Here is a 22,477-nt window from a genome sequence, read left to right on the forward strand (position 1 = left end):
GAACTGAACTGAAACATCTACAAGAAACATGGAAACAACCCAATGGAAAACATTTAAAAATATAAACAAGTTTCTCAAAAGAATAGAAATTGCCACTAAATGTTTGAAAATATAGTCAATCTCTTTAGTATCAAAGAAGCAGAACTTAAATATATATCAGATTGGCAAATCTGGCAAAACTTTATATCAGGTTGGCAAAAATTTTAAATGTTGGTAATATATGGTATTGAGGAACAGTGTGGTTGGGAGTGAAAACTATTAAATATTTTTGGAAGACAATTTAGTGGTAGTGCTGTGTGCTTATTCACTCAGTCGTATCCGACTCATTACAACCCCATGGACTAAAGCCTGCCAAGTTCCTCTGTTTATGGTGATTCTCCAGGCAAGAATACTGGAGTGGGTTGCCATGCCCTCCTCCAGGGGAATATTCCCAATGCAAGGATCAAACCCAGGTCTGTCTCATTGCAGGTGGATTCTTGCAATCCAGGGAAGCCCAAGATATAGTATTGAGGAACAGTGTGGTTGGGAGTGAAAACTATTAAATACTTCTGGAGGACAGTTTAGTGGTAGTTTCAAAATCTTTAAATTATAGATGTCTATTCATTTCTAGAAGTAACACATAAATATTCAGATATATGTACTTAGAATGTTTAACAATTCCATGTCTATTCATTTATTTCTAGAAATAACACATAAATATTCAAAGATACATGTACATAGAACATTTACTATAGTTATATTTGTTATAGCAAAACTGGACACAATCAAAAATGCTTAACAATGGCAGATGGTTACAAAATATTATAGAATATTCATACTATGGATTAGTTGATATGTGGGGGGAAAAACAAGATTTTATTCAATGAAAATATTAAGTTGTAGAATATGTATAGTATGTTTCTATTCATGTAAAAATTATGCATATATATGTGTAAATAGAAAAAGATCTAGAAGTGCCAAGTCATGTCCAACTCTGTGCAACCCCATGGACTGTATCCCTCCAGGCTCCTCTGTCCATGGGATTCTTCAGGCAAGAATACTGGAGTGGGTTGCCATTTCCTCCTCCCGGGATCTTTCTGATCCAGGGATCGAACCCGGGTCTCTTTCATCTCCTGCACTGGCAGGCAGGTTCTTTACCACTGCACCAAAAGAAGAATAGATCTTAAAATTAACAGGGATCTGAGGGGCCTCTCATCCACCCTCTCCTTCAGGACTTTGAACAGTGGGCCTGTGCCAGGCATGATTAGCCACATGGGAAAGAGTATAGAAGAGTCATGTCATGTACACATGTCGCTTCCATGAGAACAATATACACTTGGCAGAAAACTAAGAGTAATAACTGCAGTGAGCATGTAGAGCTCCCTGCAGCCCTGGAATGAGTTGGAGGAATTCTCCTGGCCCTGCTGTTCCCCAGCCAGTGGCAGTTCCTGGGAACCTTCCAGAGCCGGCCTCTCTTGGTGTTGAGCCCAGTTCCAGCGTTTACAGATGTGGGAAGTTGGTTTGTGCAACGTGGCTCCTAAATGAAAGCTGGCAGCTTTATCAGTGATGGTCTCTTCCAACTCGGAAAGGAAACTGTCTTGCGGATCTGTAATATGGCGCCTTACTAGGCAGTTTTCAAGGGTGCTCTTCACTGTATACATGCTTCTCTCCGCGTGCCCTTTCCTGCCAGCCCACGAGTCTTCTTTTTTTTTTTGGGGGGGGGGGGCTCTGGCCATGAGTCATGCAGGATCTTACCTCTCCAACCAGAGATCGAACCCACAGCCCCTGCATTGGAAGGTGAAGTCTTAACCACTGGATCACCAGGGAGGTCCCCAGGGGGCAAGTCTTCTGTCTCCAGCACTCAGCCTAGAGCTGGGGACGCAACCTGCTTAGACCAAGCAGAGCCAGCCAGTGGATGGTAGACAGCAGGCCCCATGCTTCCGGGCCTACCAGCTGCAGAGTTGAACATCACCACCCACTTCCCACACCAGCTGCCATGGAAGAAGGTCAAAAAAAGAGGAAGAAAGTGAGGGCTGCTGCTAGAAAGCAGGCAGAGGCCCCCTGTGGAGATGCACAGAAGTGAAGGGAGGAGTGGGGGAGGGGAGAGGCGGCTGCGGTTGGGGGGGGCGGACAGTGGGGGTTGGGGGTGACCCCAGCCTCTCTGCAGACCCAGAGCCCCAGGTGGCAGGCGTTACGGCTGGTAGAGCAACTTGGGCCAGTAGAGAAAGGACGCCAAGTGTGATGTCCGGGCCGCCATGGGACCAAAGGGGCTTTAGTCTCTGATGTTTTCCTAGAAGGAAGGCACTGGGGCTTGGGAAGCGGGTGGAGGCGAAATGTCACCTTTATTTCTCTTTTAAGGTGATTGCACTTCCACTCAGAACCTTTACCTGGATCGTTCATGGCCTCCTTAACCTGAGCTGCCCACCCAGGAGCTGGCCAGGCCCGCCTCCTCCTCCCCACTACCAAACCAGCTCCTCTTCCTTTGTGTCCTATCTCAGGAAAATGCCAGAATCTGCCTTTCTGCTCCAGTCCTGCCCCTCCCACATCCATCCATCCATCGGCCCATAGAACGCTCCAGATACTTCTGGAATCAATCCACATCTCTTATCCCCCGTCCCTGGTCCAAGGTCCGGCAGCTCAGATGACCCATCACTGGTCTGCTCTCTTCTACACTTACTCCTTCTCCTCCACTTTCCATGTTGAAACTAGGAGACACTTCTTTTCATTAAACTTTCTGGGATCATTGTAGATCCTCATGAAGTTGTCAGAAACAGTGGAGGGATCCCAGTTCTCCCTGGTGTAACTTCTTGCTGAATCTTACCACAGCCTCACAATGGGAAGTCGACCCTGATGCGGTCAAGGTCAAAACACTTCCACTGTGGCCAGGTCCCCTTCTGTTGCCCTTCTACGGCCGTGCCTTCGTCTCCGTTTCCTCCCTATATCTCCCACTCCACCTCTCACCTAGGGACACTTACAAAAAACAAACTGTATTGTGACCTGCTTCTGCTTCAGACTCCCTCTACAGGGGCTTCCCATTCATTGTTCATGGAGCAAAGCAGCACAGCCCTGTCAGGGCCCCCGAGACCCCTGCCCGTTTGGCTCTTACACCTGTGCCCCACCATCTTCTTGTCCCCCTTCAGAGCAGACTGCTCCGTCTGTCTGATGTTCTTTCCCTGACCTTGATTTATCACTTCTGGTTGTTTAGTCCCTAGGTCTTGTCCGACTCTTTCGCAACCCCATGGACAGCAGCCCACCAGGCTCCTCTGTCCATGGGATTTCCCAGGTAAGAATACTGGAGTGGGTTGACGTTTCCTTCTCCAGGGGATTTTCCCGATCCAGGGATCAAACCCATATCCCTTGCTTGGCAGGTGGACTCTTTATCACTGAGCCACCTAGGAAGCCCTATTTATCACTTAGGGGTCATCATTTTCATCACTAAGCCATCCTGTGCCTAGTCTAGCTTAGATTTGCCTGTATCCCCTATTTTCCATGGTCACACACAGTGTATTTGTAATTATTTTTCTCTCTTGTTTAGCACTATGTACCCAGCTGTATGGGCTTCCCAGGTGGTGCTGCTGCTGCTACTAAGTCACTTTAGTCGTGTCCGACTCTGTGTGACCCATAGACGGCAGCCCACCAGGCTCCCCTGTCCCTGGGATTCTCCAGGCAAGAACACTGGAGTGGGTTGCCATTGCCTTCTCCAGGTGGTGCTAGTGGTAAAGAACTCACCTGCCAATGCAGGAGACTTAAGAGATGTGAGTGCTATGACAGTCACCTTGTGACCCTGAGGTGACAAGCATGAGGCCAGAACGTCAACACTGAAGATGACATAACAAAAAGACAGCGTCCGGTCCTTGATAACATCACTAGGCAGATACCACTGCCAATAGCCAGGGACCTCTGACTTCTCATGTGAGAAAAACAAATCTCCCTTAGTTTAAGGTGCTGTTGACTGGCTATTTCAACACTTGTGGCTGATATTTAATATTACAGTTGTGTGCACGCGTGTGTGCTCAGTCACATCAGTCGTGTTCAACTCTTTGTGACCCAATGGGCTGCAGCCTACCAGGCTCCTCTGTCCATGGGATTTCCCAGGCAAGCCAATGTGCCTCGTGTTGGCTAGGCCCTCGTGCCACAACTGCTGAGCCCAGTCGCCTCAACCAGAGATCCTGTGTGCCACAACTAAGACCCAATGCAGCCAAAAATAAATACAAATATTTTAAAACCTTATAGGACTAAATGGAAAACATAAAGCCTGTACGTTTGCAACATCATCCTAAGCTACTTGTGTGGCAAATATATTAATTTATAATTTCCATGATTAAAAGAGATACAGATGCCAGGGAATATAAAGCAATTTATGGTGAATCACAGTGAGAACCTGGTAATAGCCATGAGTTTCTAGTTGCATTCTGTTCCAGAAACAGAGCTAGGTGTTTTAAACACATTTAAATGTGGCAGGCATTATTTTTCCTCCAAGAACATTCAAGTTAGACGTTCAGAAAGACTGCATGGGAGTTAAGCTGTGACCTATTCCAGAGGACGGTTCCTTGAGGACTCAACCTGTCACCCCCCTGGTGAGGATGGGATGGGTGCTTCCCTGCGCTATGGTGCTCCCTTGGGATTCCAGAGCCCTGGAAGACCTGCCGTTCATCAAGGCTGAACACAGAACACACCCTTTAATTGCCTACGGATTCAACTGTAGCCCACGCTTGGGGGAAGACAAAAAGTACTTCAGATGAACCTCACGTGTCCCAGAGCTCTGAAATGTTTCCCGCGGAACCTCTGGGTGACAGGCTGTAAGGTACAGGGAGTCGGGATCCTGGTGGAGCAGCGGGAGAACCTGAGCTGTACTGGCTGATGATGGGAGTGTGTGTACTGCAGATCGTGCAAATCACAAGCGCGGGAGCATGCAGACGGGCTCAGTCTGCCCCTTCCTGAGCAGTACAATAGTGCTTTCTTTCTCAGCAGAGTTTATTTCCTGACCTTGGGAAAGGGACGTGGCATCCGACATGTGGAGAGCATCTCTCTTCCTGGTTTTGCAGGGAACACATTCCTTGATTACCTGCCCCCCATCTCCAGCTGTTTGATGCTGGGTTGAGCACATGCCTGCGATCTCGAAATCACAGCATCCTCAGCCCCTGAAAATCTCATTCTGCAAATGTGCTGTCTGAGCCAGATACCCATTTAACAATTTAGATAATTTCATACTTCAGAACACCACTTAAGTGGCAGCTGCTTGTGCCTTGCTCCCACTGAAAGATGTTGGAATCTCTTCTCTAGATAAGTGATTGTACAACTCTCTGCTGGGTTTTATTGTGAAGACTGTCTGTTCGTCTTCCCTTCATTTCCTGCCCCCCACCTCCATTACTCTGACTCATTCATCATTGCTCTCTTTTCTGCTCACACCCATGCGTGCATAGGTGTGTGTGGGTGCACACACGCCTATGCACTCATGCATGCATGTACATAAGCACACACTTGTGATTCCCACTTCATCAGGAGTCCAGAGCTTTAGTTCCTTTTTTTAATAGAGAACAAAATTATCCCTCTCTAGGCTTCTATTTTGAACATCTTTGGTAAGTGTCCGCCATGTTGCTGACATCTCTTTTGGTATCTGATGAATGTCTAGCCTTCTTAGATAAAGAAAAATTTGCCAGCAGATAGTCCCCAACTTACCTCTTCCTGGCTTAAGTTCAAAGGTCTATTAGTTGTTTCTAGTAGCTTTTTAATATTGTAGAAAAAGCATATGTACATTGTAGACAATTTGAAAATATAGATAAGCCAAAAAAAAAAAGTTTAAACAGTATATCCCACTCAGAGATTGCTGATATTATTGATAAAACCTGAGTGCATAGCCTTCTGGGTCTTTTTCTATGCTTATTTCAGACAATATCTCTATCTTTCCATTTTAATAAATTTTATTTCCTCTAATTTTGCAACCATATTCACATTTCCATGGTTGACCCCAAAAATGTCCTTTCTATTTGGTTTTCCTGAGTTGATATCTCATCCAAGACTTCATTGAATCTAGTTATGTCCGTACCTTTTTATTATCTCGTATAATACCATTCTGGGGGCTTCCCTGGTGGCTCAGCAGTAAAGAATCTGCCTACCAAGCAGGAGACACAGATTTAATCCCTAGGTCAGGAAGATCCCCTGAGGAGGAAATGACAACCCACTCCGGTATTCTTGCCTGGAGAATCCCATGGACAGAGGAACCTGGTGGGCTACAGTCCACGGGTCACAGAGTCAGACACAACTAAGCGATTGAACATGAACGCACATAGTTCCGTTTTTATATGATGCTGACTTGCTAAAGAGACTGGCCAGTTGCCCTATGGAATGTACCACCATCTGAATTTGCCTGATTATGGGAGCTCATTACTCTAGCCTCTCATTTCTCATAAACGGCAACGTATGTCTAAAGACTTGATAGGTTTAAGTGTACACTTTAGGCTTTCTTTTGGAAAGTTGGAGAGTTGAGAGTGGAGACAGTGGCAGGGAGAGAAGGGACTTCGCCACTGCCTGTGTTTCCTTTACTGGCCATCATTTAAATTGTAGGCTGGGCATCCTTGCCCCAGGAAAACAAGAGTGGTCAGGAGGAGCTAGAAGCCAATGGCACTGAACAGGGAGCAAGCCTCCTGGCAAGAAGTCCCAAGTGGTAGCAAGGGGAATGAAGTAAGTGGACCAGTCCTTCCAGGCTTTGAGGAAAAGAAAGGCGTATGCGGGTGAGGAGGGGAATAGGCGAGGCACAGAGGGGTTTTTAGGGCAGTGAAACCACCTTGTATGATATAATAATGCTGGATACATGTCATCAGACATTTGTTCAAACTCACACAATGGCCAACAGCAAGAATGAACCCTAATGAGGACTTTGGGTATGGTGGGTCAGTGTCGGTCCACATAGATTGTGACAAATGGTCCCCTCATGAGGGATGTCGAAGTTGGGGGAGGCTGTTCATGTAGGGTTAAGGGGACACATGGGAAATCTCTATATGTTGTGCTCAATTTTGCCCTGAACAAAACTGCTCTAAAAAATTAATATGGGAAGAAAGGGAGGGAAGGTTGCAGAGCCAGGGAAATTAAGAATTTTAGAAGTCCCAAACCTCCAACACTGAGAAAACTGTGGTGGCCCACGCTCTCAAAAAAAATTTGTTTAAGGAAAGTTTTATGGGATCTGTTTTTGTTTATGATAACTACTACATGAGTGCTTTTGATGAAATGTAATATAAAAAATACTTTCATTTCCCCTCATTTTCTTGGCACCTCCTCTCGGCAAGTGCCCTGATACGTACATGACCTGCCATCTTGGGAAGCAAGCTGAGGGATCTCACAGCCCAGGAACAGGATCCCATGGCCCAGGAGCAGGATCCCATGTCCCAAGCGTGGGTAGGAGGAGGGCTTCTAGATCTCTGTGGGGAGAGCTGGACGCATTTCCCACCAAAAAGCCTTCTCTATGCCCACGGTGCCTAGCTTGGCAGCTGCACATAGACAGGTCTTAAAATGCATGAAAGAGTGGCTGAGTTGCCTTTTGAGTGGAAGGACCCGTAAAACTTCACGTACCTTAGGAGTGAAATAAGCCTTTGAAGTTTTTTGTGGAACTGGAAGCTGCGTGTTGAGGCTGAGTAATGGCCCCCAAAGGCGTCTGCATTCTAATCCTCAGAACCTGTGAGTGTCACCTTACCTGGCATAAAGAGACCATGCAGATGTGATTAAGTTTAAGAGCCAGTGAGCTGGGAAGATTATCCATGATAATCCAGGCGGGCCCAGTGGAACCACAGGAGTTTTCAGAAGTGAAAGAGGAAGGCAGGAGGTCAGAGTCAGACAAGATGTGAGGAAGGAAGTGGTGTGGTGGCTGGATAGGAGCCAGGGGAACAGGGTCGCCTCTGGAAGCTGAAAAATATTTTTTCCCCTTGCCTCTGGAAGGAAGGTGGCCTTGCCAATACCCCGACTTTAGCCCCGGGAGACCCATTTCAGACTTGTGACCTCCAGAACTCTTAAGAGAATAAATCTGTGCTGTTTCCAACCACCAAATGTGTGGTAATCTCTGATGGCAGCAGTAGGAAAGCAGCGTACTGCGTATATCACTTTCCTCCCTGTAGGAAAATGTCTTCTGAATTCAAATATTTAATCAAGAAATAAACTTTTGAAACATGGCCCATATGCCTCTTAGAGTCTGCTCACGTTTACTTTCCTCTTCTGTGTACCTCTCTCCAGCGTCTCAGGGAACGTCAGTGGAATCACCTGTAAAATGAGATCTTGATCTTTCTGCTTCTCAAAACTTGCAAATCTCAGAAAATTTTTTTAATTAAAAAAAATGTGTGTTCTAGGACTTTAAAATTATTTCAGCATGAAAAGGTCTGTGAATAACCTCTCTTTTACTGGTTATGAGGCTGAGAGATATGGTTGATGCTGTCTTAGGGAAGGTAACATCAGCCTGGGAGTGGAGAAGGTGACGGCATCTAGAACATTCTGGACTCACTTTGCTGAAAGCAGAGGTGATGCTTTGGATTCACTTCCTTCATAAGAAGAACTGGGGCCAAACCTGCTGTGGTTCCGTAAACACCTGCCCGTCTCCAGGAGGCTGAGTCGTCCAGAGTTTGCAAAAATTGACAAAAGGAAGGCAGGCATCATCAGATAGGAACTGGGGCTTCAGGGAAAATGACTTCAAAAGAAATTGAGAGACCAAAGAGATAACCACAAGGCCAGAAAGCCTAAAAGGAAACAGGATAATCTCTAAAAAATGTGCAATTGAGACAGTATAATTGTGTGATTGCTATTGAGGAAAGAAAGGAGAGTGGCGGTAGAGGCGGGCTGTTCTGCAGGGAGTTCTCTGATGAGATGGGAGGCGGCTAGGAAGCAAAGAGAAGTGAAAGTGAAAGTCGCTCAGTTGTGTCCGACTCTTTGCAACCCCATGGACTGTAGCGTTCATGGAATTCTCCAGGCCAGAATACTGGAATGGGTAGCCTTTCCCTTCTCCAGGGGACCTTTCAAACCCAGGTCTCCCGCATTGCAGGCAGATTGTTTACCAGCTGAGCCACAAGGGAAACCCAGGAAGCAGAGAAGGACTGATACAAAGGAGCCTACCTAGAAAAGGATGGCCAGCGTGAGCTTAGCCATGCAGGAGATGGTAACAACAGGAGCCACCTTTTTGGTTCTAGGGCTGATGGAGGACCATGCTGGGAGGCAAGCTGGCGTGGGGAGCTGATAGCTGCACCAAGCGCATGTGCTCAACCCTTCTCCAGCCTTCGCTCCTGCGGCACAAGAGGGCTCTGCCCTGCAGATCAGCGGAAAAGGAAGAAATGGAGCCAAGGTAGTCAAGAGAGACTAAAAGAACACCAGGCAGCTTGAGATGGTTCAAGGCTAGGTCCGTGAGATGACGTCCCATCTGCTGGTTGACCTTCAGAGGAACCCTTTTAATCCTTCACTTGAATGACCCTTAGCAGGATCCTTGAGACATCATTGAGCAGGGCCAAAAACCTGATAAAGGCCAGTGTTTCCCTAATTTTCCCAAAGCAGATAATGTAACTGTGAGCAATGGTACCGCATTCCAGTATTCTTGCCTGAAAAATCCCATGGACAGAGGAGCCTGGTAAGCTGCAGTCCATGGGGTCGCAAAGAGTCGGACACGACTGAGCAACTTCACTTTGACTTTTCACTTTCATGCATTGGAGGAGGAAATGGCAACCCACTCCAGTATTCTTGCCTGGAGAATCCCAGGGACAGCAGAGCCTGGTGGGCTGCCATCTATGGCAGAATTGGACACGACTGAAGCGACTTAGCAGCAGTGAGCAACTTAGGTAGGAAGGGGCTGTCAGTCCATGGGCAGATTTCAGAATGGATTATTACACACCCAGCTTGTGAACTCAGAGATAAAAAAAAAAGAGGTGGTCTGAGTCAGTGTAGGGGGACTTGTAACCCAAGTCCTTTAGTCTCATTACTTTGGGGTTATGGTAGACAAACTTGTAGGTCCGGGCTTTGTCATGGACACAGACTCATAGTTTAGCAGGGCCGGAAGCAACTTGAATGCAATTTATCCCCCTCATTTGACAGATAAGTAGCCTGGAGCCGTAAACAGTTAACGGGGAGTCTCTGGCAATATGGCAACCTGGAGCCCCTTGCACACCTCCAGCCTTCCCCACAAAGTCCCACCCAAATGCACAGTATTTCAAAAAGATGTCTAATAGATGCCACAGTTATGAGCTGGATTATAGGTTGTATAACCACTTGGCATTCTGAATCCAGAGACTAAATTTATGACCCAAGAGTCAGCCTGAACAAAGGCCTGTAGGTAGCCCTGTCCTCTCTGTACTTTAAAAAATGATTCACACATAGAAACAGAACACCCAGTTCAAAATGACACCAAAATGAGAAGGAGACCAAGAACGTTGGGTAAAAGAATCTGAATTTTCTCGTTACACTGGAACAAGTCCAGAACCTCCAGTATGTAATTTAAAGAGGGATAAGTAATAGAGGATTTTAAATTGTTCATAAATGCTGAATGAGGCAGATCTAGCTCCAGAACAGCTGTGCAAAAAAAGGTGTAGGAATTTCACTCTGAGGGAATGTGAATAGAATAATGGGACTTTGGGGCTGCCAGGAACACTAATAGGATCTTATGCTGTGTGGAGGGCAGAATAATGCCTCCCAAAGGCATCCTTGGGGACCTCCCAGTGGTCCAGTCTTAACGACTTCGCCTTCCAATGCAGGGGGTACAGGTTCCATACTGATTGGGAAGCTAAGATTGGTCAGGAAGCTAAGATTCCACACACCCCGGGGCCAAGAAACCAAAACATAAAACAGAAGCAGTATTGTAACAAATTCAGTAAAGACTTTTAAAATGGCCCACATCAAAAAAGTCTTTTAAAAAGATTTTTTTTTAAAAAAAGACATCCATGTCCTAATTCCTGGAAGCTATGAGGATGTCACCTCACATGGTAATAGGTCCTTTGCAGGTGTGATTAGATTAAGGATCTTGAGATGGGGAGATTATCTTGGATAATCCAGATGAAGCCAACGTACTCAAAGGTCCTTACAAGTGAAAAAAGGAGGTGAAGGGTCAGAGTAAGAGCAGGAGATGGGACACTGGAAGCAGAGGGGGCGGTGCTGCTGGACCGGAAGCCAGGGGTGCAGCCTCTGGAAGCCGGAAAAGCCACGGAAACGGATTCTCCCGTAGAGCCTCCAGGACAAACACAGCTGTGATGACCCCGCTTGGACTTCTGACTTCCGGAACAGGAGGAGAATAAACAAGTGCTGCTTTAAGCTACTAAACAGGCGGTAATGATTACCACAGCAACTGAGAACCAACACAGGCTGAGTTCACGGTGGCTTCAGTGTCCAGCCAGGTTGTACGAAGGTTGTGTGATGCGCTTATTAGAGCATGTCTGAAACGTTAGGTTCCGTTCTGGTCTGGGTTTTAGGAAGGCTGTTGACAAGTTCAAGTACCATTGCGCCTTGAACAGTGTGAGGGTTAGGAGCTCCAAGCCTGCGTGCAGCTGGCTCTCTGTGTCTGTAGTTTCACATCCACAAATTCAACCAAACCGCAGATCCTGTAGCATCATGGTACATAGTTAGTGGGACAATCCCATCTATAAGTGGGCCCCATGTAGTTCAAAGCTGTGTTGTTTAAGGGCCAGTTGTAGCTACCAGATGTTGAAGAACTTTGAAGTCCTAACAAATGATTAGGAGCTGAAACAATTGGGTATTTTCAGCCTGAATAGTATTAAGACACAACAGTCGTCTTCAAATGTTTGAAGGGTTAACTTGTCAAACATTCAGATCAGATCAGATCAGTCGCTCAGTCCTGTCCAACTCTTTGCGACCCCATGAATCGCAGCATGCCAGTCCTCCCTGTCCATCACAAACTCCCGGAGTTCACTCAGACTCACGTCCATCAAGTCAGTGATGCCATCCAGCCATCTCATCCTCTGTCGTCCCCTTCTCCTCCTGCCCCCAATCCCTCCCAGCATCAGAGTCTTTTCCAATGAGTCAACTCTTCACATGAGGTGGCCAAAGTACTGGAGTTTCAGCTTTAGCATCATTCCTTCCAAAAAAATCCCAGGGCTGATCTCCTTCAGGATGGACTGGTTGGATCTCCTTGCAGTCCAAGGGACTCTCAAGAGTCTTCTCCAACACCACAGTTCAAAAGCATCAATTCTTTGGCGCTCAGCCTTCTTCACAGGCCAACTCTCACACCCATACATGACCACAAGAAAAACCATAGCCTTGACTAGACGAACATTTGTTGGCAAAGTAATGTCTCTGCTTTTGAATACGCTATCTAGGTTGGTCATAACTTTCCTTCCAAGGAGTAAGCGTCTTTTCATTTCATGGCTGCAGTCACCATCTGCAGTGATTTTGGAGCCCAAAAAAATAAAGTCTGACACTGTTTCCACTGTTTCCCCATCTATTTCCCATGAAGTGGTGGGACCGGATGCCATGATCTTCGTTTTCTGAATGTTGAGCTTTAAGCCCACTTTTTCAGTCTCCACTTTCACTTTCATCAAGAGGCTTTTGAGTTCCTCTTCACTTTCTGCCATAAAGGTGGTGTCATCTGCATATCTGAGGTTATTGATATTTCTCCCGGCAGTCTTGATTCCAGCTTGTGTTTCTTCCAGTCCAGCATTTCTCATGATGTACTCTGCATATAACTTAAATAAACAGGGTGATAATATACAGCCTTGACGTACTCCTATTTGGAACCAGTCTGTTGTTCCATGTCCAGTTCTAACTGTTGCTTCCTGACCTGCATACAAATTTCTCAAGAGGCAGATCAGGTGGTCTGGTATTCCCATCTCTTTCAGAATTTTCCACAGTTTGTTGTGATCCACACAGTCAAAGGCTTTGTCAAAGATTAAGATGGCTGAAACTCCAGAGGGTGGAATTAAGAACAAGTAAGTTGAAGTTAACAGGAAATTCAGGTCATTCTAATGAAGACATTTACAATAATCAGAGCTGCAAACAAAGAAAATACTGTGCCTTGTTAGGTTATAAGCATCAAACATTCAGTCAGGGGTTGAGTGGTCATGACTCAGTGATGTTAGAAAGGATTCCTGCACAGGGTCAAGGCTGGTCAAGAACATTGCTGTGAGCACCTTTAAGATTTGAAGACTTGGCCTTTCCTGGTGGCTCAGTGGTAAAGAATCTGCCTTCCAGTGCAGGAGACATGGGTTCAATCCCTGATCCGGGAAGATCCCACTTGCCACAGAGCAACAAGCCCTGTGCACCACAACTATTGAGTCTGTGCTCTAGAGTCCGGGAACCACAACTACTGAGCCCTCACGCAACTGCTGAAGCCTTTGTACCCTAGAGCCCACGCTCTGCAACAAGAGAAGCCACTGCAATGCAAAGCCCATGCACCGCAACTAGAGAGTAGGGCCCCTGCTCGCCACAACTACAGAAAAGCCCACACAGCAGTGAAGACCCACCACAGCCAAAAATAAATAAAAGCATTTAAAGAAAAAGAAAAGATTTAAAGACTTGATGGCATCCTTTCAGAAGTCCAGATTCTTTCTTGTGTTAAAATTTGTAATTAAATCTCACAGAGAAATAAAAAGCAGTAGCAGAAGGTCTCGCTTCTATTGCTTGTGTAACTAACTCTCAATAATGTTCTTAAATTTCCTTGAGAGCCGTCGTCTTGATGAGTAAGTACTAAGGTTGGTATCTCACAGTTGGTGGCCTTCAAAGACGGCCAGGGTACGGTAGTGGAGACCCCGGGTGGACTGGGAGGAACCCGCAGACCCCACTCCTACCCTCAGGCTGGGCTGGGCTGAGGGGCTCAGCTCTGCCCTAAGAGCGGCCACACCTCAGCTTGGTTTTCAACACCAAACGAAACAGCAGCTCCTGTGAGTCAGGAGGCAGAGCAGGTGAAATGAGATGATGGGAGGGGCTCCCGTAGTGATGGGGTTGCTAGGAGACGACAGTAGAGCAGCAGCCCCTTCTGCTGACCTGCGTCCACAATCGTGTCTTCTACCCGGCCCGAGTTTCTCTGTTTCGAAGGCAGTGATCCAGCAGGGGCTTGCTTGTTCTTTTCCTGCTCCTCCAAACTGTTTTCTCTGGAAGGCTTGAATAATGTCACCGCTGCTATTTGCCAAAAAGAGCAAAGTGACAAATAAAGCATTCCCCCGTGGTGACCCTCCCTCCTGCCCTGTCCCGTCTTGAGGCCTCTGGTGGCACTCGGGCCCTGAGCTCAGGCATTGGCTCTCCCTGCAAGGCCCCGGGCAACGCCTGCCAGCTCCAGCCAGTTGGAAGGAAGGCAACATGCCTGTCAGTGATTAAAATGTTCTCAGCCAGCGTGTCTGGACAAGCACCCACGTATCTTACAGCCAGAAATGATTGTGGCCATAGTTACGTTTAGACATAATATTGACCTGCTTGATAGCATTGTTCCTAAGCTTCTGCCTCCCGCTCAGCCTCTCTTGTCCTCCCGTTCTGTGGCTTGTATGTATGTTAATAGAGTTTTTTAAGACGAGAAGAAACTACTCCCGAAGACTGGGTTCCTGTGCTTTCAGAGTAGGTTAGTTTCCTTTCCTGCACTGCTGTCTTTTTTCTTTTTTTTAACTTTTTATTTTATTCTGGAGTACAGCCTATTAACAGCACTGTGATAGTTTCAGGTGGACAGCAAAGGGATTCAGCCATACATAGACATGTGTCCATTCTCCCCCAAGGGCTTCCCAGGTGGCTGGAGTGGTAAGGAATCCACCCGTCAGTGTAGGAGACTTGAGACTCAGGCTCGATCCCTGGGTCAGGAAGATGCCCTGGAGAAGGGAATGGCAACCCACTCCAGTATTCTTGCCTGGTGAATCCCATAGAGAGGAGCCTGGTGGGCTACAGTCCATGGGGTTGCAAAGAGTCAGACATGACTGAGCATGCACATTCTCCCCTAAACACCCCTCCCATCCAGGCTGCAACATAACATTAAGCAGAGTTCCTGTGGTATACAGTTGGTCCTTGTTATTTATCTGTTTTAAATATAGCAGTGTGTACATGTCCATGCCAAACTCCCTAACTACCCCTGCACCCCATTCTCCCCCCAGTTCATTCTCTTAAGTCTGTGAGTCTGTTTTGTAAATAAGTTCGTTTGTGCCATTTCTTTTTTAGATTTTCTCACATAAGGGATGTTATTTGCTATTTCTCCTTGTCTGACTTAACTTCACTCAGTATGACAATCTCTAGGTCTCTCCACGTTGCTGCAGATGGCATTATTTCATGCTTTTTAATGGCTGAGTAATGTTCCATTGTATATATGTGCCACATCTTTATCCATTCCTCTGTCGACGGACGTTGGGGTTGCTTCCACGTCTTGGCTGTTGTAAACAGTGGGGCGGTGAACACTGGGGACTGCACCACCGTCTTGCAGGAGCCCGGGCCGGAGGTTGTCGCCTCTCTCGCTTTGTGATGGGGGCACTGAGGGCTGGCAGGGGTCAGCGCATCATCCATCAGCCTCTCTCAAACCCTCACCCATCCATAAGTAAAAGCAGGCGCTCATTCCCTAGCTCTCCACCCCCACTTGCAGGGTGGGCCTGCCCTTCCCCCTCCTCGAGAAGTCCTAGAGCTGCCACTGCAGGTGGCAAGGAGCGTAGACTCGGGGTGAATAGGGCACAGCTATGCCTCTGTCACCTCGACACACGTACATGTTCCATCCTGAGGTTATAACGTGGATTCTCAACAACACAATCAAGCTTTAAATACTCAAAGGCATTTTCCTACAAAAAGACAGAAGTCTTGGTGAATCCTTTCACACACTAGTTTTCTCATCTGCAAAATGGGAATAAAAACGATTCCCAAATCACTGGGTAACTCTGGGGATGGTAGGACTTAGTTCATGGGAAGTGTCCCACCTACCCCTTATTACTCTTGTCCAAGTCACTCAGTCGTGTCCAACTCTTTGCGACCCTATGGACTGTAGCCCACCAGGCTCCTCTGTCCGTGGGATTCTCCTGTCATGACTACTGGTATGGGTTGCTGTTCCCTCCTCCAGGGGATCTTCCGAACACAGGGATCGAACCCTTGTCTCTTATGTCTCCTGCATTGGCAGGCGGGTTCTTTACTACCAGTGCCACCTGGGAAGCCCAGTTATTACTCTTAACTCCTATTACAATCACTGCAAGAATGAGTGAATGCAAATTGTCTCTACAAATAAAACGTTTACACCCAGATTTGAATATCAAAATAACAGAGGTAAGAAATTCACCCCCCTAGATGTGGACATATTCAGTACCTTATGTTTGCATTTTTAAGTATGAGATACCTTTTTTTTTCTTTTAAGGACTACACTTTGTTATATGAAGAGGCAAAATATTTTCAGCTTCAGCCCATGCTGTTGGAGATGGAAAGATGGAAGCAGGACAGAGAAAGTGGTCGCTTTTCAAGGCCCTGCGAGTGCCTCGTGGTGCGTGTGGCCCCAGACCTCGGAGAGAGGATCACGCTCAGCGGAGACAAATCCTTGATAGAAGAAGTGTTCCCAGAGATCGGCGACGTGATGTGCAACTCCGTCAACGCGGGCTGGAATCACGACTCGACGCACGTCATCAGGTTTCCGCTGAATGGCTACTGTCACCTCAACTCAGTCCAGGTACCGCGTCGTCACGCGCTGTGTGGCCGCCAGGGTCCCTCTCGGGGCTGCTCCTCACTCTTGTCCTTATGGGGTGCGTTTCCTCCACGGTGTGGGAGAGCCCTCACGTGGTAGCACTTCTGCTGGGCTGGTAAACTCTTCACACCTCTACAGCAGGGGTCCCCAGCCTCCAGGATCTAACGCATGATGATCTGAGGCGGAGCAGATGTAATAATAGTAGAAATGAAGTGCCCAGTAAATGTAACGCGCTTGAATCCTCCTGAAACCGTCTGCTACCCCAGTGTGGGGAAGACTCTCTTCCACAAAAGCAGTCTGTGGTGCCGAAAAGGCTGGGGACTGCTGCTCCATGGCCTTCATTCAGTCATTCCACAAACATTTACTGAGCACCTGTTATGTGCCAGGTGCTGCTATGAGCACTGGAGATACAGAGGGAGAAGACAGACCACAGCTGCCTTTTCATGGAGCTTATGTTATGAGAATGGAGTAGGGTGGCCGGGCGAACAGTCACCCTCCTAAGTGTTGAGCAGGTAGTGAGAGGAGGATGCCTGGGGCTGCGTATCCTGGAGGGGTGGGGGCATCTAGTCCTGAGGCTCCCCAGGTAGGAGCATGTGCTTGATGTATTGAGGATCATCGGGAAAACCAGTGAGGCTTGAAGGCAGTGAAGGTGGGGTGGGGAGTGCCGAGACCCCCGGTACAGACAGTGGAGGGCCTCACAGAGGGTGGGAAGCACTCTGGGATTCTTCGTGTTGCTTTCTTTGGGGCTTGATTCCCTCGCTTGTGTGAGTCAAATGGAAAGTCATTTGAGGATTTGAGCAAGTCGACATGTTGTAACTCGTATTTGAAAATGAATACTCCAGTGGCAGGTAGAAACCAGGGCAAGCAGGGGGACCAGTTAGAAAGTGGGTCCGAGCAATAACTGAGACGTGTCCGACTCTGAATATCTTTTTCTTTTAGCTGTGCCATGCAGGTGTTCCAATGCCTGTTCCCAAACTAGTCCACACTTTAACAAAATCAAGCAGGCACACACTTGCCATAGCACATACATGTTCACGAGTGCCATTATGGCTTGATGAACAGAGTACTGAATGATGTCTTAAAACTGTTGTATGGAGGGGCTTCCCTGGTGGTCCAGCATTTAGGAATTTGCTTTGCAGTGAGGGGGACTCAGGTTCGATCTCAGGTCGGGAAACTAAGATCCCACGTGTGGCAGGGAAACTAAGATGAGATGCAGCCAAATCAATAAATAAATCTTTTTTTAAAAATTGTCCCATGGCCTTGAACAAATTTCAGCTTCTGTTTTCATTTTTATTTTTAAAATGTTTTTGGCCTTGCTGCAGGCTTGTGGGATCTCAGTGTCCCAACCTGGGACTGAACCCCTGCCCCCATTCAATGGAAGCATAGAGTCTTAACCACTGGACTGACAGGGAATTCCCAAAGTAATTTTTGTTTGTTCTGTTTTGGGGGCACTCCCCTCACTGCTTAGGGGGATCTTAGTTCCCTGACTAGGACTTGAACCCAAGCCCTCAGCATTGAGAGAGTGCAGTCCTGACCACTGGACCACTGTGAATATCTTGAACGTAGAGCTGGCAAGGTTTTCTGATAATGGCTGTGAGCTACAGGATCAAAGCCAAGGATGACTATGATTTTTGATGGAGAAATGAGATGAATGGAATTAGCATCTTTTGAGGTAGAGATGTTTATGGGAGGAGAAGAAGACTTAAGGGCAGAATTCAGAAGTTGGGTTTACACAGTGTGAGGGGCCACGTGCCTTAGACGCCAGCGGGTGTGATCACTGTTGTAACTGATGTGTGCCAGCCCTGGGCCAAGTGCTTTGTCTTTTTACACCAACCCTAACAGGTAGGCACTATTAATTCCGTGTCTTGCTGATGAGAAAACAAAGCACAACTGGGTCTTGACTCCAGGTCTGTGTAACTCAGTGGAAATCCATGGAGTGATTTCATTGGAATGGACCCATGATTTTATTCAGTATTGACCCAACAAAAACTCCCCCCAGACTCCAAGACTAGAAGCACCCACTCTACCATTCTGCCTCTTAAGGATGGTTTCCCAACTGTTTATAATTTTTGAATTTTGTGAATAGATGGCTGAGAGCAGAGTAGCAGGAGACTGGCCGACCCTGAGCGCTGGGCGTGCAGGAGGAAGGTACACACCCCAGATGCAGCCCTGGGCTACATAGGTGCAGAGGCACAGCTGAGCCACCCGGTGCCACTCCTGAGCGGGGCTTCCAGAGCCCTGAAATCTCTCCCACCCGTGCCCTGCCCCCCGCTCTCTCTAGGAGCATTTCATCACTTCTCCAGGGCCCTGCCCCTGAATAACTATCAGACATTCACAAGCCTGACATGTTGCCCCATTATTCAAGTCTGATCAGAGGTGGGTTTTCATCTGGGTTAACATTGTCATACGACATGGCCATACTAGCTCCTGCCCCATCTAGAGGACAGGCCCAGTCCTCTAGGTGTTCAGAGGCTTCAGGCTAAGGCACAGGAGCAATGTATCTACCAGAGTGATTTCAATATTCCCAAATGATCACTGACTTTAAGGAACTTTGCTGTTAACCAGTTGATACTTAAAGAAGAATGGCCAAGAAGCATACGCTGTCTGCATTACATGGGAATAAGTTTTACCACCTCCAAGGTAACCTTGGATCGATTGTATTGAATAATTATCATATTATGCATATTAGATCCTCTGGGGAGGCAGCTTAGAAATGTCCTTATAAAAGGAAATCAACAACCTAACAACACTGAGAGACAAACGATATCCGAGATAAGTTCTTTATTGCTCAACTTCCTCTACCTTCCTAATTCCTCTCCTTATCAAGGTGAATCCTTTCCAAGGCTGTGGTTTGGCCGAGCAAACTAGTGTGTTTTTTTTGCTGACAAGCTACATTCCTGCCTTTACTGGGGAGATCTTAGAGTGAGTGGTTCTTCACCTTTTTACTCAGCTGCCACCACATCTTAATGTCTTACTTTTAAACCTAGAGGTTGTTTTCTTCATTGTGTCCTTTTGCTGCCTGGTGTGCATATGCATTGTAAATTCATGTACAGAAGTAGATGCTGCAGGGAAGAGTGTTCATTTTGTTCTCATAAGGACTTGCTTGGGTTTTTTTTAATTTGCCAACATTTGAAGTTTTAATTTTTAGAAAGTATATTCTTGCTTTCCAGTCTCATCTAATTAGCTATTTTGCAAAATAGCAGATTATATTCCATGTAAAAGTAGGCACCCCAAAAATAATAGTTAAAAAAAAAGACATAGTAAGGGATCTACTGTATATTCACATTTTGAAAGTTATTTGATAATATTTCACTTAACCCCCAAAATAAAAATAAAAAATTTGAGCCGGGCATTTTTTTAAAGTTATGATTGAATCATCTTGCCTTTAGAGTGGTGTAGAGATAATTTAACTATATCCAGAATTCTGGCAGGGAACATTTGGAAGTCTAATATTTGTTAGATTCCTAAAGAAACATACTGCTGTGGATCAGTTTCCTATATTTTTGTGTATGTAAGAGTTGCAAGAATTCTTCCCTGCATTCAAGAGTGTCAGACAAGTAATGACAAACCTAGGGATCTTTCTGGCATTAGGTATTTGGTTTCAAAATTAGATTATATTATAAATATCTATTAATTATATGAGAAATTTTTAGATGTTTTCTAATATAGGACATATATAAATAACCATTGCATTTATTCTTGCCTCTCTGGATGCACACTAGGCAATAAATCTATTTCAAATGCCACAGCTTGAAAAGCTCTAGATAAAGCTTGACTGTCTTTAATAGTCCATTTCTTCTGCTGTTGAAATTGCATCGGTCTTCCAGGCTGAAATATATTAACTCAGTGTCAGGCAGTTAGAACAGTGGCTGAATCAAGCGTGGATGAGTTGAGGCTGAATCACTGATGAAGTAAATTCAGATAACATCACTGTCTCTCCATAGTCTTTATCATCTCACCGGATATGTTAGTGGTAAATGAGCTTTGAAATGTGAACCCTGTCTTTCTGCCGACAAGATGGCATTGCAGAAAACATGGGATTTGAGGCCAAAGAGACCTGAGTTGGAAACCCAGTTCCATCACTTACTAGGTGTAAGCCTCAGTTTTCTCATCTGTCAAGTGGACCAGCTCCACCTGTTTTGCCAGGTGGTTGTAATGAGTGAATAACTTGGCACCTGTGGAGCTAGCTTATGACGGCACATTGTAGGTACTAGAAACGTTTGCTCGCTCCCTCCTGCCTTGGAATCCAGAGTCTTTGAAAACAGAAACTCAGAGAGACTTAGGGCTTGGATAAGATGGATTCAAGCTGCGCATGATGTCAAACTGTGGGACAGTCTTTGGGCTGTTTACGTGGCCAAAGGACCTAGCTGGTCGCTAACCAGATGCTTGTCTCGACCCCTCACAGGTCCTCGAGAGGTTGCAGCAAAGAGGATTTGAAGTCGTGGGCTCCTGTGGGGGAGGCGTGGACTCATCTCAGTTCAGCGAATACGTCCTGCGGCGGGAACTGAGGCGGACACCCCGTGGACCCTCTGTCATCCGGATAAAGCAAGAGCCTCTGGACTAGATGGATGTATTTCTTCTGCCAAAAGGAGAAAAACATACACCACAAATAACGCAAACACAAAAAGGGACATTTATGTGCAGTTGGGACAGCAAACTGAGTCCTGGACCTAAAGTTGAATAAAAGACACATTTATATCCAATAGAGACCACACCTGTATTCATATGGGAACAATTGGAATAGTGATATCCTCAAGGTGTAAAAAATATATAAATATATATATATATGTCAAAAGGTAGGAAATGCAAAAAGAAAAAAGGTGGTAGCTACAGTTGGTGCTGTGATGGCCGTGAAGTGTCCTGGGCCTCCCAAGGCCTCTGACCAATAAACAAGCCATGAGCAATGAGGACGAATCTCCTTACGGTTTCCATTGCCAACAGCCATCCATTGTTTCTTTTTCCTTTGTCTTTCTTTTTCCTTTGAAAACAAAAACACCTAGAATCGCATTTCTCTGCATATGGGAAGTTTCATGTCTCTCTTGAGATGGGGGACCGAGCAGAACTTCAAAAAAAAAAAAACTCTCATGAGCACACTGCATTTGAAAGATGCGAGACATGAAATTTTAAATATAGTTTGTACAGAAGTCACACTTTTTTGTCCGCCTCACCGATATGAACATTACTTTGTTTTTAAACTGATCAGTTTTGCAAAGGGGCCAGAATTATTCCTTGTTAGAGTTGCTCCAGTTTGAGTCTGCTGCTTTCCTACAATTTTTCAAATTTTATAATGTATTAAATACAATAAACTCTGTTTAAAAAATAAGGTCTGTGTGAGACACACGTGTTGGGGTGAGGCTGTAGTAAAATGAAATTTTTCTATTGTAAAATTTTCTGTGTGGAGTGTCAGAAAGAGATCCAAAAGCTGAACCCAATGTTGAGATCAAAACCCACTCGAGAATAAGGATGTTGACCCTTGTTCTGAATGGTTCTGTTCCCATTAGTAAGGTTTGGGTCCCATGCTTCTGCATTGGTGAGCAAGATAAACCTTTCTTGCGAGTTTACCAATTCCAGTCAACTCCCAGAGCAAACCGCACTCAAACGTAGCAGCCAAGGGCACCGTTTTATTCTCTCTCCAGATTCTGGGCTCCTTTTGTGTGGACTGGCCTGGCCTGGGCTTCTTGGGCTGCACACGATGTCATCTGGGGCATGGATAGCTATGATGGCCCCCTTGGTGCTGCCAATCCCTGCTGGCTGGCCATGGGCCTCCCCGAGTGGCTTGGGCCCCAGCCAGCCTGGGAGCTGGGTTCTAAGAGGAGGGAAGGAAGCCAAGGTCCCCTGGAAGGCCAGGCCTGCAACTGCTCGATGCACTTCTGCAGGGATGTGTTAATTTAGCAGATACGGAGCCAG

At 46.3% G+C, this 22,477-nt stretch overlaps 1 protein-coding gene across 4 annotated transcripts in view; it reads left to right on the forward strand.

Moving 5' to 3' along the window:
- Positions 1-21,893, forward strand: part of KCTD1 (potassium channel tetramerization domain containing 1) — a 215,225-nt gene extending 193,332 nt beyond the window's left edge. For all 4 annotated transcript variants that reach the window (XM_027525575.1, XM_027525576.1, XM_027525573.1 and 1 more), the window contains exons 4-5: positions 16,250-16,555; positions 20,976-21,893. In XM_027525575.1, coding sequence (XP_027381376.1) covers positions 16,250-16,555; positions 20,976-21,134 — 465 coding nt within the window. In that variant the 3' untranslated portion in view covers positions 21,135-21,893. The remainder of the gene's footprint in view (positions 1-16,249; positions 16,556-20,975) is intronic.
- Positions 21,894-22,477: the final 584 nt, after the last annotated feature.

Source organism: Bos indicus x Bos taurus, chromosome 24 (assembly GCF_003369695.1).
Source record: "Bos indicus x Bos taurus breed Angus x Brahman F1 hybrid chromosome 24, Bos_hybrid_MaternalHap_v2.0, whole genome shotgun sequence".
NCBI classification, from domain to species: domain Eukaryota; kingdom Metazoa; phylum Chordata; class Mammalia; order Artiodactyla; family Bovidae; genus Bos; species Bos indicus x Bos taurus.